This window comes from Oryzias melastigma, linkage group LG14 (assembly GCF_002922805.2).
Source record: "Oryzias melastigma strain HK-1 linkage group LG14, ASM292280v2, whole genome shotgun sequence".
NCBI lineage: Eukaryota > Metazoa > Chordata > Actinopteri > Beloniformes > Adrianichthyidae > Oryzias > Oryzias melastigma.
The window spans coordinates 6,403,548-6,416,978 of NC_050525.1; the positions used below are offsets into that span (position 1 = coordinate 6,403,548).

At 39.9% G+C, this 13,431-nt stretch overlaps 2 protein-coding genes across 2 annotated transcripts in view; one reads left to right on the forward strand and one right to left on the reverse strand.

The window, feature by feature from the left end:
* The first annotated feature begins 550 nt into the window (after positions 1–550).
* Positions 551–9,209, forward strand: alg8 (ALG8 alpha-1,3-glucosyltransferase). Its single transcript, XM_024261267.2, has 13 exons — positions 551–674; positions 1,255–1,333; positions 1,893–2,086; positions 2,296–2,408; positions 3,770–3,837; positions 3,921–4,047; positions 4,123–4,226; positions 7,301–7,421; positions 7,491–7,630; positions 7,747–7,886; positions 7,958–8,055; positions 8,371–8,443; positions 8,638–9,209. Exons 1-13 carry the CDS (start codon positions 595–597, stop codon positions 8,858–8,860), a joined length of 1,560 nt encoding a protein of 519 aa, XP_024117035.1. The 5' UTR covers positions 551–594; the 3' UTR covers positions 8,861–9,209.
* guca1d (guanylate cyclase activator 1d) overlaps positions 8,986–13,431 on the reverse strand; it is a 9,532-nt gene continuing 5,086 nt past the window's right edge. Inside the window, exons 3-4 of the mRNA XM_024261269.2 lie at positions 10,889–10,976; positions 8,986–10,654 (exon numbers count right to left, since the gene is read on the reverse strand). Coding sequence (XP_024117037.1) covers positions 10,518–10,654; positions 10,889–10,976 — 225 coding nt within the window. The 3' untranslated portion in view covers positions 8,986–10,517. The remainder of the gene's footprint in view (positions 10,655–10,888; positions 10,977–13,431) is intronic.

Consider the following 13,431-nt stretch of genomic DNA (forward strand, 5'->3'; position numbering starts at 1 on the left):
TAAAGTGGATTTTGACCTGAGATCAGTGGAAAAAACATCCTCAAAACTGTTATTTATAGTCCTTTCGTTTTTTTATTTCATTTTATTTCATTTTTAAAACATTTTAATTTAATTTAATTCATTGTATTTTATTTTTTTTTCTTTTGTTTTATTTCATTGTACTTTCATTGTACTTTAAAAGTTTTGTTTTATTTTATATCATTCTATTGTATTATTTAGTTTTTTTTTAATTTCATTTCATTATATCTCGTCATTTTTTAGATAAATATTATTTTATTTCGATTTATTTTATTTCATTTTTTGTTTTTTCTATTTTATCTTATCCTATTTTATTTCATTTCAATATTCTTTATTAAATTAAACTAAATGTGATTTAATTACATTTAATTTAGTTCTGTTTTGTTTTATTTATATGTTTGTTTGTTTATTTCTTTATTTATTTAGTTTCATTTTCTGAATATTTGAAATGTGGGTCTGGTGTGTTAATTAAAAATATTTATATCTTGGGTTGACCAAATCTAAAGTCTTTGCCTATTGTTCTGATCAACCTTTTAAATAAAGTTTTCATTCAGGCGCGTCATCGGTCGGGCTGTCATGGCGGCGGACGGATGGAGCTGGTTTCCGGTCTTAGCGACGGGAGTTTCTCTCTTCAAGTGCCTCTTCATCAACTCATAGTGAGTGAATCAGAACCGCCGTGGAAAGGTCTCCTTCGGCGCTTCGGTTCTGGTTCGGTCGAGGATTTTTTGGGGCCAAAAACGGGTCTAAAAAGGGTCTCTCATTAGCATGTTTGCTAACAGCTGAAAGAGTTAAACCAGTTACAAAGTCTAACAGATTTAGACTATGGTCTGGTTCTGTTCGGCATTGGATTCGAAGTGAATGGACCCGCTTTTATGTTCTGCGGGGAGGATTTTCTTCACATAAAGTGTTTTTTCCTTCTCTTTTAGCATGACGCGTTGTGAAGCAGCCAGAAGATGGCGCCGTTTCCCACTAAATCTGACAGATTATGATTTATGTTAGAATTGTGCGGCAGAAATTCTGTTGTTTTAGTCGTTTTCCCTTTACACATTCAGATGCATACATATATATATATATATATATATATATATATATATATATATATATATAGAATAAACTACTTTGTTTATTTCAACATGTATTTGTTTTTTATTTTTGCATTTAAAGGTTTTTTCATAGTTTTGCTTCCAAACAGAGAAGACTGTGTCCTTCACCCTCTGCTGTTGTGTTTGTGTGCAGTCGGTCCACAGACTTCGAGGTCCACAGGAACTGGCTGGCCATCACTCACAGCCTGCCGGTATCGCGGTGGTACCATGAGGTCAGTTTGCTGCTCTTTGTGCTCATTCCAGCTTGGGCTGCAACGATTAGTCGACTAATCGACTACTAAAACAGTCAACAACTAATTAAATAGTCAATTAGTCGCAACTGTATATATTTTGAAGTCAGAGTGTAGTAAAGTTAAACGTTATAATGGCATGCTAGCTTTTTGGACAATTTTGGCATTTATCAAGGTTTTTAGGCTATTTTGAAATTTAGCTAATATTTCAGCTACATGCTAGCTATTTTGGCTAGTTTGGGATTTTTTTCCAGGCTATTTTAGAGTTTAGCTAATATTTCAGCAGCATTCCAACAGTTTTGGCTAATTTGGGATTTTCTACATTTTTTAGGCAATGTAGCTAATATTTCAGCTACATGCTAGTTATTTTGGCTAATTTAGTCTTTTTAAGATAGATTTTTTAAGCTATTTTGTAGTTTAGCTTATATTTCAGCAGCATGCTAATTTGGGATTTTTTTGTTTTGTTTTTCAGGGTAATTTGGCATTTAACCAATAATTTAGCCAGCTAATCAGGCTAATCGTCAAAGTGTTTCTCCTGCAGAATTCGTCAGAGTGGACTCTGGATTACCCCCCGCTCTTCGCTTGGTTCGAGTTCGGGCTCTCCCACGTGGCGCAGCACTTCGATAGAAACATGCTGCTGCTGCAGAAGCAGAACTACGCCAGCCCAGCCACCGTGCTCTTCCAGAGGCTGTCGGTCATCTTCACCGACGTGATTTTCATCCTCGCCACCAGAGAGTGAGTCCAAGCCCCGCCCACTGCTGGAGAAGAATCAACAAGTCAAACAAAGCAGTTCATTCTCACACTGAGCTTAATGAATCAAGCCTGAAATGAAGGTTTAGGTGTTTGTGAGCTAACACATTCCTGAAATGTACAACTTTTTACTTGAACTTGAAGGCATCACGCAGTCCAGCAGAGGAAAGAGCTGATTGGCTGTCACCCTGCAGGTGCTGCAGGTGCGTTCAGAAGCAGAAAGCCTCTCAGAAGGATGTTCTGAGCCGGCCGGCCTTCATCCTGGCTGTGCTGCTGCTGTGGAACTTCGGCCTCCTCATCGTGGACCGTATCCTTCAGAGTGGACTGATCCTCGTCCACAAACGTGTCTTTGTCCTGGAGAACGAGTGTGTCAAAGTCAAGGCCCGGGGGCCGAATCCGGCCCCTCAAGTAATTCTATCCGGCCCTCCAGATCATTTTATTTTAGGGTTATTAATGACCCGATGTTATCTTGCGCTTATTTCTAACTTGAATAATTTTGACAGAATATATTTTTATGGAGAGTAAAATATTGAAAGTTATTTAAGGTTTAAGTTGATTTATTCTGGAATAATATTCCTGCTTTTTATTATTCATAATTATGTTAAAAAGTTACAGTTTAAACTTTTAGAAATTAGCATTCTTTTAGCTTTTCGGAATATTTTTGCCTTTACTAAGATTTTTTTTGGTTGTTTTGGAGTTTAGCTAATATTTCAGCAACATGCTAGCTGTTTTGGCTACTATAGGTATTTGTCTTTCGGTTTTTAAGTTGTTTTGGAGTTAGACTAATATTAGCATGCTAGCTGTTTTGACTAAGTTAGGATTTTTTTTAGGATATTTTGCAGTTTAGCTATTTTTTCTGCTACATCCTAGCTGTTTTGGATAATTTTGGTTTTGTTTTCAGGCTTTTTTTTGTCCATTTTGGTATCAAGCTAATATTTCATCTGCATGCTAGCTGTTTTAGCTAATTAAGGCTTTTTTTCAGCTTTTAGTCCATTTTGGTGTTTAGCTGATATTTCAGCCACATGCTAGCTGTTTTGGCTAATTTTGTTTTTTATTTCAGTTTTTTTGTTGTCTATTATGGTATCAAGCTAATATTTCATCTGCATGCTAGCTGTTTCAGCTAATTGAGGCTTTTATAGCTTTTAGTTCATTTTGTTGTTTAGCTGATATTTCAGCTACATGCTACCAGTTTTGCCTAATTTTTGGGTTTTTCAGCTTTTAGGCTATTTTGAAGTTTAGCTATTTTTTCAGCTTCATGCTAGCTGTTTTGGTTTTATTTATAATTTAATTTGATTAGATTTTTTTTTTCGTTTTTTAGGCTAATTTGGCATTTAGCTAATATTTTAGCTCATTACCAACTTCTGTGTTTTTAATTATCAATTTCATCATCTTCAGCTATCAGCACTTGCATTTTCAGTAGCCAAATTCAGCTTACAGCATTCACACTAACATTATTGCAGATAATGCTGTATATCCAGTTCATATTTATGTTAAAAAGTTACAGTTTTAAAGTTTTAAAAATTTAGTTCTGTAGTGTTCAAAAAAGGTTTTCTGTTGTTCGGCCCGTGACCTAAGGTGTGTTTTGGATTTTGTTCCCCTCTGTGATTGAATTTGACTCTCCTGCTGTAGAGAGACGATGAAGATGATGTTTCCTTCACTCCCCCTCAGACATCCATTTCCAGTACAACGGCTTTCTGTTTGGTTTCCTGCTGCTGTCGGTGGCCAAACATCTGCAGGTAGGAACCGCTCGCCAGTTGTCCTCGCCGACCCGTTTGTTTCTGCAGACTCACTCGGCTGCCTCCGTCTCTGTGTGTTACAGGCTCAGCACCTGCAGGGGGCGCTGCTGTTTGCCATCCTCCTCAACCTGAAGCACATCTACCTGTACGTCGCTCCGGCGTACGGCGTCTACCTGCTGAGGAGCTACTGCTTCACAGAGAGCAGTGCAGGTGTGACAGCCGTCTGTGAATGAGTCACTAACAAGCAGTGAGACCTCTAAAGGTTTTTTCTTATTGTCTGTGCAGACGGTGGCATCAGGTGGCGGAGCTTCAGCCTGCTGCGTCTGCTGGCTCTGGGCAGTGTGGTGATAGCGGTTTGCGCCGTGTCCTTTGGTCCGTTCATCGTCATGGTGAGTTCAGTCCCCAAACTTTTTCTTGTGAGAGCCACATACCTGTTTTCCTCTCTGATGTGTTGTTAGTGGGCTAACAGAAAAAGTCTAACAATCACAGCCTAGACATAAACATTTATGGTCTCCAGAAAGCCACATAGACAAATTTTAAATAATTCATTTCTGTAATCTTCACAGAAAAGGTAACACGAAACATTTTAATAATGAAATTAATAAATATTCTATTCTCTCCAGTCATAATTCAGACTGCAGAAGGGTGGAATAAAAAGTCTACGTGGATCTCGATTGGCCAGATTGAGGAAAAAAATAAAATTATTCGTCTCTGATAGTGTTTGGGGGGCCGGGCCAAATGGGTAGGAGGGCCAGATCTGGCCCGCGGGCCGTAGTTTGGGGACCCCTGGTCTAAAGCTGTGGTACGTTCCTATATGTTAAAAAGTTCAAGTATATTGTGAATGTATGGTAATAGAAAAGTTGTTCATTTCTTATGAAGAAACAATAAGAAGTGGTCCCAAACCTCTGGGCCGGCCCGCGGGTCACTTGGTACCGGGCTTCAGACAGATAAAAATAAATAGATGTGCTCACTCAGATTATTTCCATTTAAACAGTTTATTTTCTGATCATGAAGGAAGTTTTACCTTGAAAACCTGCTGGAATTTGTTCAAAAAATCTATCTTGGTCACATGACTTAAGGCGGCTCGCAGGATTGCTAGGCTAGTAGTTCAAAGCTTCAAGCTAACAAAAAACCAAACATAAAAACATGTTTGTAAATTTTCTTCAGGGAGAAAAGATTCTGTGAGGAAACCGAAGAAGAACCTTCGACTTCAGAGAACAATAAAGCTGCTGTTTACAGACAAAACCAGGAGATCTCCTCCACATACAGAATTATTGAGACCGTTTTCATGTAGCAGAAGCCGCTCTAGCTAATACGCTGTGACAGAGTCTCGACTGTTTTACACACAGATAGTTAAGTTACAGACTCTGGATTCATGTTAATATTCAATTTTAGAAATTACCAGTTTACTGACGGTTGGCTCATTTTATTTTGTTTTATTTATCCATCACACCTTAGAAGTGGGACGTAGCTGAAGCTAGCGCCCGGTTGTTAGCCTCCACTTTGACCTTACAGGGAAAATCTTCTTGACGAAGTTCAAACATTTAAACAAGAATGAAGATTCAATCAAATGAAGTTGCTGATTTGTGATAAGTTCTAAGTTGTGACATTTGAGAATTTTCTTACAGCAAGGCTGAGTTAGGAAAGACATCCGTTCAGAAAAGAGACTTTTCATGTTGACATCAGACCAAATGGTGACAGGGACGAAAATGTGAATAGTTACTTATGGTGTTCGGATTTAGAACAGCAAAACTGACATCTGAACGCAGTTGAACACAATTTTACATAAATAGTTTAAGGTAACCTTACCAATTTCAACAGAAAAATGTACAGTATTTAATTTATGCTAAACTGTATTTTTATTTCTTCTCTTAGATTGTTCACAAATCTAAATACAAATTTGAATAATCCTCCAATATTGGATGTTTTATTGAAAATATTGACTTTTCATTTGAGCAGATTTTATTCTAACGGGTTCTATTTTGCTTGATGTTATTTTCACATATTTTAAGTTCGATCAGCAGAAAAGGTGATAGAAATTCATGTTGTTCACATTTAATACCTGCAGTAAAGACGCTCATAACTGCATTGCCTGTATGCATTTTAATCTCTTCCCAGGATAAATTTACTCTTTGTTCTACGAGATATTTCAGGGGATAATTGTAAAAACAGGAATGGTTTGGTTCAGTTAAAATGTTAAAAGCAGATATTGAGCCACATAGTTTCAGCTTTTAAAATGAGAAAGTAAAACAATTATCTCTGGGTGAACGTATTACGTGGAAATAGTCACTTTCATATTTTTGTCAACAGTTTTTAATTAATTTGATAATTTTTTACCTTTATTTTCCTGCAGATCAGACACAGTTCTGATCAAAAACAAAGAGGAGTGATGTTAGAACCTCGGCTGAGCTAACAGCAGCTCACTGACCGCAGTAGAAAACATTACAACAGGAATAAGTTTGACTTTAATGTCAGACACGATGGAATTGTCTGACTTTAGATCTGTTTACAGGATTATGTGAGAACAGAAATTTAGGAAACTTTTAACTGGTGAGAAAAGATCTTCTGCAGCTCCACGTCTCATAGCCAAAGCTAATGCTAATGTTAGCATTAGCATTAGATTAAAAGAATAAAATCATTATTACCTTCATAATTAAGCAAGCAGCATTCAGTGAAGTACCTGTAACCTTTGTCTAACTTTAACCGGGTTGTCAGAGAGAAATAATCCACGACTGGTTTAATATCATCCAGAGGAATTTAGAGAAGTAGCTGCAGCGTTCTGACTGCAGACAGGAATACGCACATTTGTACTCTGATTTGTGAACGATCTAAGAGGGAAAACGAATACAAGGTAGGACATTTGTAAAATAAATATTGTAAACATTGTGTTTATAATTGGTTAGGTTACCTTTTATTATTTAGGTAAAATTGCTTTAAACAGCGTTCAGCTGTCAGCTTTGCTGTTCTAAACCTTATAAACTGGAAGCTACTCTGCTCATGACTGGTGATGTGTGACGTCACGTGAAAAGGGTCAGTTGGCATTTTATGTGATAAAAAAATCGTGTAATGTTTCCTTTATGGAATTTTTTCAAATCAGAAACGACTTCTACAAATCAACAACTTTGTTTAATTTTATCGTCATCATCTGCATAAAAATATCTACTGATATTTTTAGACTTTTTTTTAAGCTAAATGTCTTGCAGTAGTATTTTATTTTGAAAATATTTTCATAAACCAGAAGCTTAAAAATGCAGGTCGGACCGGTCCGTGAAAACATTGTCTAGTTTAAACCGGCTGTGTCCTGAAAAAGGTTGGAGATGACTGACCTAACACATCTTCAGACTTTGGTTCTTTCAGCTGTTACAGGTCAGCCATGTTTTCTTTTGTTGAGATGTTCCTCCTCTCTGAGCAGCCTCATAAACGTCTCAGAGGAGAAGATTCATTTTCACGTCGTCTCTTTCAGGGTCAGCTCCCTCAGGTCCTCTCCCGGCTCTTTCCCTTCAAACGGGGTCTCTGTCACGCATACTGGGCCCCCAACGCCTGGGCGCTCTACAACGCTCTGGACAAAGTCCTGGCGACACTCGGTGAGGTCCCGCCCTCCGCTCCAAGACGCTTTACTAGCAGATGCAGCGTTTAATCGTTTGTTTTTGCAGGAGTTCGTCTGAAGCTGCTGAAGGAGGCGGAGCTTCCTCAGGCCTCCATGACGGGTGGGCTGGTCCAGGAATTCCAGCACTCTGTGCTTCCCTCCGTCTCTCCCTCCGTCACTCTCGTCTGCACACTGCTGTCCATCCTGGTGAGTTTATCAGAATCCCAGTAACCATGGAAACGGCCGCTGTCTCAGATGTTTGTTCACCTCTTCATTCAAATAAAGTTGCATCGTTGTGTGTGTTCCCTCCTGCCTTCCTGAAGCCGGCGCTGGCGTCCATATGGAGGCGTCCTCGCGGCGCCCGCGGCTTCCTGCGCTGCCTGCTGCTCTGCGCTCTGGGCTCCTTCATGTTCGGGTGGCACGTGCATGAGAAGGCCATCCTCATCGCCATCCTGCCACTCAGGTCAGCCGCCACTCCCACGGTTTGAGTGAGAGGGGGTATGGAGGAAGTGACGCCTGTCTGTCTTCATTCAGCATCCTGGCGGTGGAGAGCAGAGAGGATGCTGGGATTTTCCTGCTTCTGAGTACCACAGGTCATTACTCGCTGTTCCCGCTTCTCTTCACCCCCGCAGGTAAGCAAGGCCATGAAGCAGTGGTCTTCATTGTTCTCCAAACATCCTAAAATTATTCATGTTTTAGGGTCTGAATGAGAAATGCTGAAGCTCCGCCTCCTAAACCCTGAATGTGTTTAGATCATATGTGTCAAAGTCAAGGGTTAGGGTTAGGGTTGGGGTTAGTTATAGTTTTAGAGTTTTAAAAATATAGTTTTAGTGTTTTCAATAAATGTTTATCCTGTTCGGCCCGTGACCAAAAGTGTGTTTTGGATTTTGGCCCCTTGTGTGATTGAGTTTTGCTTTAGATGTTGACGATTCTGTTTTTTTCCCCAGAGCTGCCAATCAAAGTGTGTCTGATGCTGATGTTCTCTTTGTTCTCATTCTCGGCACTCAGGAAGCTACACAGGTAAGCACAGGTGATGCTGCAGAACTCAGTCACTTGATTCTAAAACCACAAAACAGAAAAAAATTTCATTTTTTGCACTAAAATAAAGCTAACATTTTTCAGAGCAAATTCTTGATTTTGTTTCTGTTTTACAAAGTAAAGATTTACTCAAATATTGAAGACTGGTTGAAGTAATCAGATTACTCTCCCCTCAGTGGTGGATCCCTGCTGCGCCCCGTGGAGCTTGTGTATCTGCTCGGCTTGGGACTGGTGGCACTGTTCTCAGAGGTGCTTTTCCCTCTGTCGCCATGGAAACTGAGACTGCCTTTCTTGCCCCTCCTGGCCACCTCGGTGTACTGCTCAGTGGGCGTGTCTTACTCCTTCCTGAGGCTGTACGCCACTTTGCTGCACTCGGACAGCAAACCCAAACAGCATTAATGTTTGTCAGACCTGTACACGCTCGCACCACCAGGCCCCGCCCCCAATCAGCTGCCGCTTCACGAGGAGAAACATCAAAGAGCCTCAGAGGGGGAGGATGACGTCCTGCACTGTTTTTGTTTTGTTTAATTCTGTTTCTCAAATGTTTTTTTTTCTGGAGAAGTAGACGGAAGAATGTTCTGGAAATTAGGAGGATCGAAGCAAACGGAAAGAAGAAAGGACTTTCCTCTGGACCAAAACGCAACACAGAAAGTTTACAAAGTTCTTTTTTGAACTTAGAGGTGTAAATGGACATAATTAATCAAGCTGTTACCAAATGTTTCAAATAAAGCAGAAGTCTTGAACTAGAGCCTTGAGGTACACCTCTGTGAAGTGAAGTCATTAGATGAGAACTGAAAAAGGGATTTCAGGCTGGAGCTTTGTTTAAAAACTTTATTGGTAAGGCAACACAGAACATGATTGGTTCAAAAGATCAAACAGGGTCTCTAGAGTGATAGCATGGATGCTAACCGGCAGCTCAGATCTATGGAAGTTCAGCTGGAGGAGGATCTTCACCTCTGAAGTCAGACTTCAGCTGGTATGGCTTCCAGTCTTTACTGGATAACCATCTTCCTTCTGTTGCACTCTTTGGTAAGTAAAGGTTTCACCACCAAAGAAGAGTGAATGGAGAGGATGACTGCAGCCTCAAGTCAATAAATCTCAACTTGACATTAGAACCCAAGTCAAGCATGAGATGATTATTATTGATCGATTCTCTTGATTTAGTTGGTTTGGTTTGTTTCCAGTGTGAAAATACGATGAATTCCTCGTTAAATCCTGAACCTGAACTCAGCCAAAAACGTCTGAAAAATTCACAAGGATTCTGGAAGAACTTCTCCAGGAAATGATGAGATTCAGGTGGGAGTTTCTGATTGGAGAGTGCGGTGGTCCACTGTGGTCTTCTCAGTCAGGACTGAATGGTTGGATCAGAACACCTTGGTGTGTTGTCAGTGGGGTGAAAGTGCTGAAAAGTTCTGGAAAAGTGCAAGTATTTCATAAAATGCTGAAGAAGTTCAAAGTAATTGAGATTTTAAAGGGTTTTCATTGATGTTTGAAACATGCAGAGGAACTTTAAGTGTAATTCCACCAATGGTCACTTGAGGCAGGCTCTGACGCGCCACAACTTCTCTTCCCTTCACTGAGCCTCTGCTCAAAGCCCCGCCTTTCTCCGCCTTACAGCCCTGCCTCTCTCCACATATAGCAAGTCCCCTCGTCTTTGAAGTCAATATTTTGGCTTCATGATGTTGCAAATCAGCTGAAGACTTCAAGATGCTTTCAAAATGAAAGAACTCCTAATTTAGCTAAAAACAAACTAAAACTAGACAAATTGTCAGTGAAGAGAAGAGTCTTTCAGCATCGTTTGAATGAGCAGCTCCCATGAGAAATCTTTTTTATGAAACCAGTGTCAACGCTCACAGAACTAAAAAGGTCCAGACGAGAAACGAGAAGCCGGATTGAAATTAGGAGTCTGATAGACGGCTTTGAAGGAAGTTTGAGGTGGGGTTTGTAAAGTCTTGGAGTTCTCCTGAAAGTTGAAGCAGCCAGGAGCTCGCAGGCTGGACGGCGAGTGCTCGGCTGCTCGCAGCAGAAGCAGGACGTCGCGGCGCTCTGAGCGCTCTCAGTCTTTGATTTCATTCACTCGGCCTTTTACAATGATCTCCAGGACAGGGGTCAGGTCCATCAGGTTCTTTAGCATTTCCATGATGTCCGGATGTTCTTTGGCTCCTTCGATGAACTCCTCCAATGTCATTTCACCTGTGGGGTCAAAGGTCAGCCGTCAGATTCAGGAAAAAAGCCTCTAAAGCGGATCAGCTAGTCTGCAGGGATTTTCTGTCAGCAGACGTGTTAAAGTTTCTTTTTCCGACATGTTGATGTGTTTGTTGCCATGGTAACCAAATGCTCAGCTTCACCCGATTTATCTGCGGTTTGCATCAGTGGTGTAGTTGCTGGTCATCAGCTGCCAGGTGAATTAACCTGTGTGAAACTCACCTTCACCCTTCACATCGATCTTCTCAAAGATGAGCGCCACGATGTCCTCGGGGTCGATGTCCCTGTTACGTGTGATGTCCTGGATGGCCTGTAGGGGGAGACAAAAGCAGATTTGTCAGATTCTTCATCACTAGAAATTAGGGCTGGGTTGATTAAATCGAGTAATCGATTTGAATCGATTTAAACTTAATAGATCAAAAATCGATTCAAAAAAATATAAATAGATTTAGCACAAAGCTAAAATATGCTAGGTGGATGCTAACACTCGGTCGACCTAAACATACATTACTGACTAAATGAACATCTTTGTAAACTTACAGGCAGGAATGAATATTTTCAAACGAATATATTCAAATCATTTAGTAGATTATTAATGTATTTCTAAACAAATGTGTAAACTCAAAATTGAATTGAAGAATCTAAAAAAAATCAGAATCAAACTGATCCATGTGAATCGAATGGTTTCTGGAAATTATTATTGATACCCTGCCTTAGTAGAAACGTCTCCAAACTAGGGCTGGGTATAGATCATCATTTCCAGAAGTGATTTGTTTTGATTCTTAAGAGCCTGGATCGATTAGATTCAGATTTTTTTTATTCTTTCAATCGACTCAATTCATTTCAATTTTGAGTTTACACATTTAGACACATTTATGCACATTTTAAATATATTAACAATCTACTATATTTTTGATTATATTTATATTAATCGGATAAAGTTTACATACATATTTATCATAAATTGTTACATAGATTCTCTAAAGGAGAAGTTCTAACTAAAATGTTCAGATCATTAACATTGTAAACATTGTTCTGCTTCTCCTGGAGGACGTTTCAGTTTGGACACTAGGTGGCGATCGTGCTATATAAGTGCACTTCTTTGAATGGGCAAAAAAAATGTTTTAGACCACAAATGTTTACATTAAAAATATTTCCTTAAAAGAGATTAGAAATTTCACATCTGTGAGTTTATAAAAATGTTAATTTAGTCATCAATGTATGTGTATAATCCCATTATACGTTAGCATTAAGCTAGCAGACTTTAGCTTTGTGTTCTAGATCGATCTATATTTTTCATAAATAGATTATTGATCTATTAATCTTAAATCGATTCAAATCAATTAATCGATTTTATCAATCCAGCCCTAGTTTAAAGACTCCATTCAGCTCTGATTGCATCAGTCTTTTAACCCCTTAACCCCGGAGCTCCAGTGTTTATGTTCTTTGATTTACTGTAACTCTTCAACCGTTAACACGATCAACATAATTCCAGCAGATTCTGAAGGAGAAAAGCGGCGCGAGACTTCAGAATCTGCTGGAATGATCGTGTTAACAGTTGAAGAGTTACAGTATATTAAAGATTTTGTGTTGTAGCGTCACCGGCGATGAAGGGTTAGCCCTGTTGAAGACACAGCGATGAGATGAACAGTTTTGCAGAAAGCAGGGAATAATTATTTGCTTTACAAGTGAAAACTGACCATAAATAAATGCAATTGTTAAAAATTGTAGTGAGAAATATTTATTTAACTGGAAATGTGATAGAAATCCATGAAAGCATATTCAGATTTGTTGTTGTGAACCGTTCTATCTCCATTCTCAAGGCGTCACTTTTCACAGAGTGACCTCATCATCTTGATGACCTCCTTCTTGCAGCAGTTTCTGTGACGTCCCGGGACAGGGACAGTTCGCTCCTTCAGCAGATTAACACCAGTCTAATTTCAGACATAATCCAGCAGCGTTCCCTGCAGGCTGCTGGTTCAAGTCCAAGCTGGAAGTTTGGAGTTTCAAGCATCAGACAGACCTGTCGTCCTGCTCCTGAAAGGCTGCTCTGATCCAGATTAGCAGCAGCAAAGCTGGAGAAACCCAAATGGAGGCCCAGCTCCTCTCTGAGCCTTTGACCCGTTGAAGGTCCAGACTGCCAGAACGTTTTCTGCAGATCTCTGAGCTTTTTCTTCTTCTCTGTGGCTGTGGAGCAGCTCAGTTTAAAGGGGGCGGGCCTTCCAGGGGAATGTTCTCAGAACCGGACAAGCTTAGCAAGGATTGAAGTTCCCCTGGGCTGATCAGCTCAGACCATTTTAGATGTGCTGGCTCTGTTTCTGAGCTCGGCTTTCACACGAGGAACAAAGGGATTATGGGAGGGCTGAGCGGCTTGTGTTTGTAAACGCATCAGGCCCGAGCTGGGCCGGCAGCAGAGAGGACTGACGCTCCGCTCGGAGAGCTTCACAGAGCTCAGGACACTCGGATGAGTCCGGACGCCAGAAACAGAGAAGATCAAAAATGGTTTGTTGAAAAAAAAAAAATGCTGAAAATTGGTTGAACATCTTCCTCTCATTAGAGGTTCCACTTTGGTTCAGTTTAACTCTACGTGCTTGCTGTTTTGGCAAAATTGGACATTTTTCGTTTTTTTGTTTGTTTGTTTTTTAAGTAATTTGGAGTTTAGCTAATATTTTAGCATAATTTATTGTGTTAAAGGTTGAAAAGTTACAGTAACTCAAAGAACATGAACTCTGGAGCTCCGGTGTTAAAAAGTTCATCATCATCAT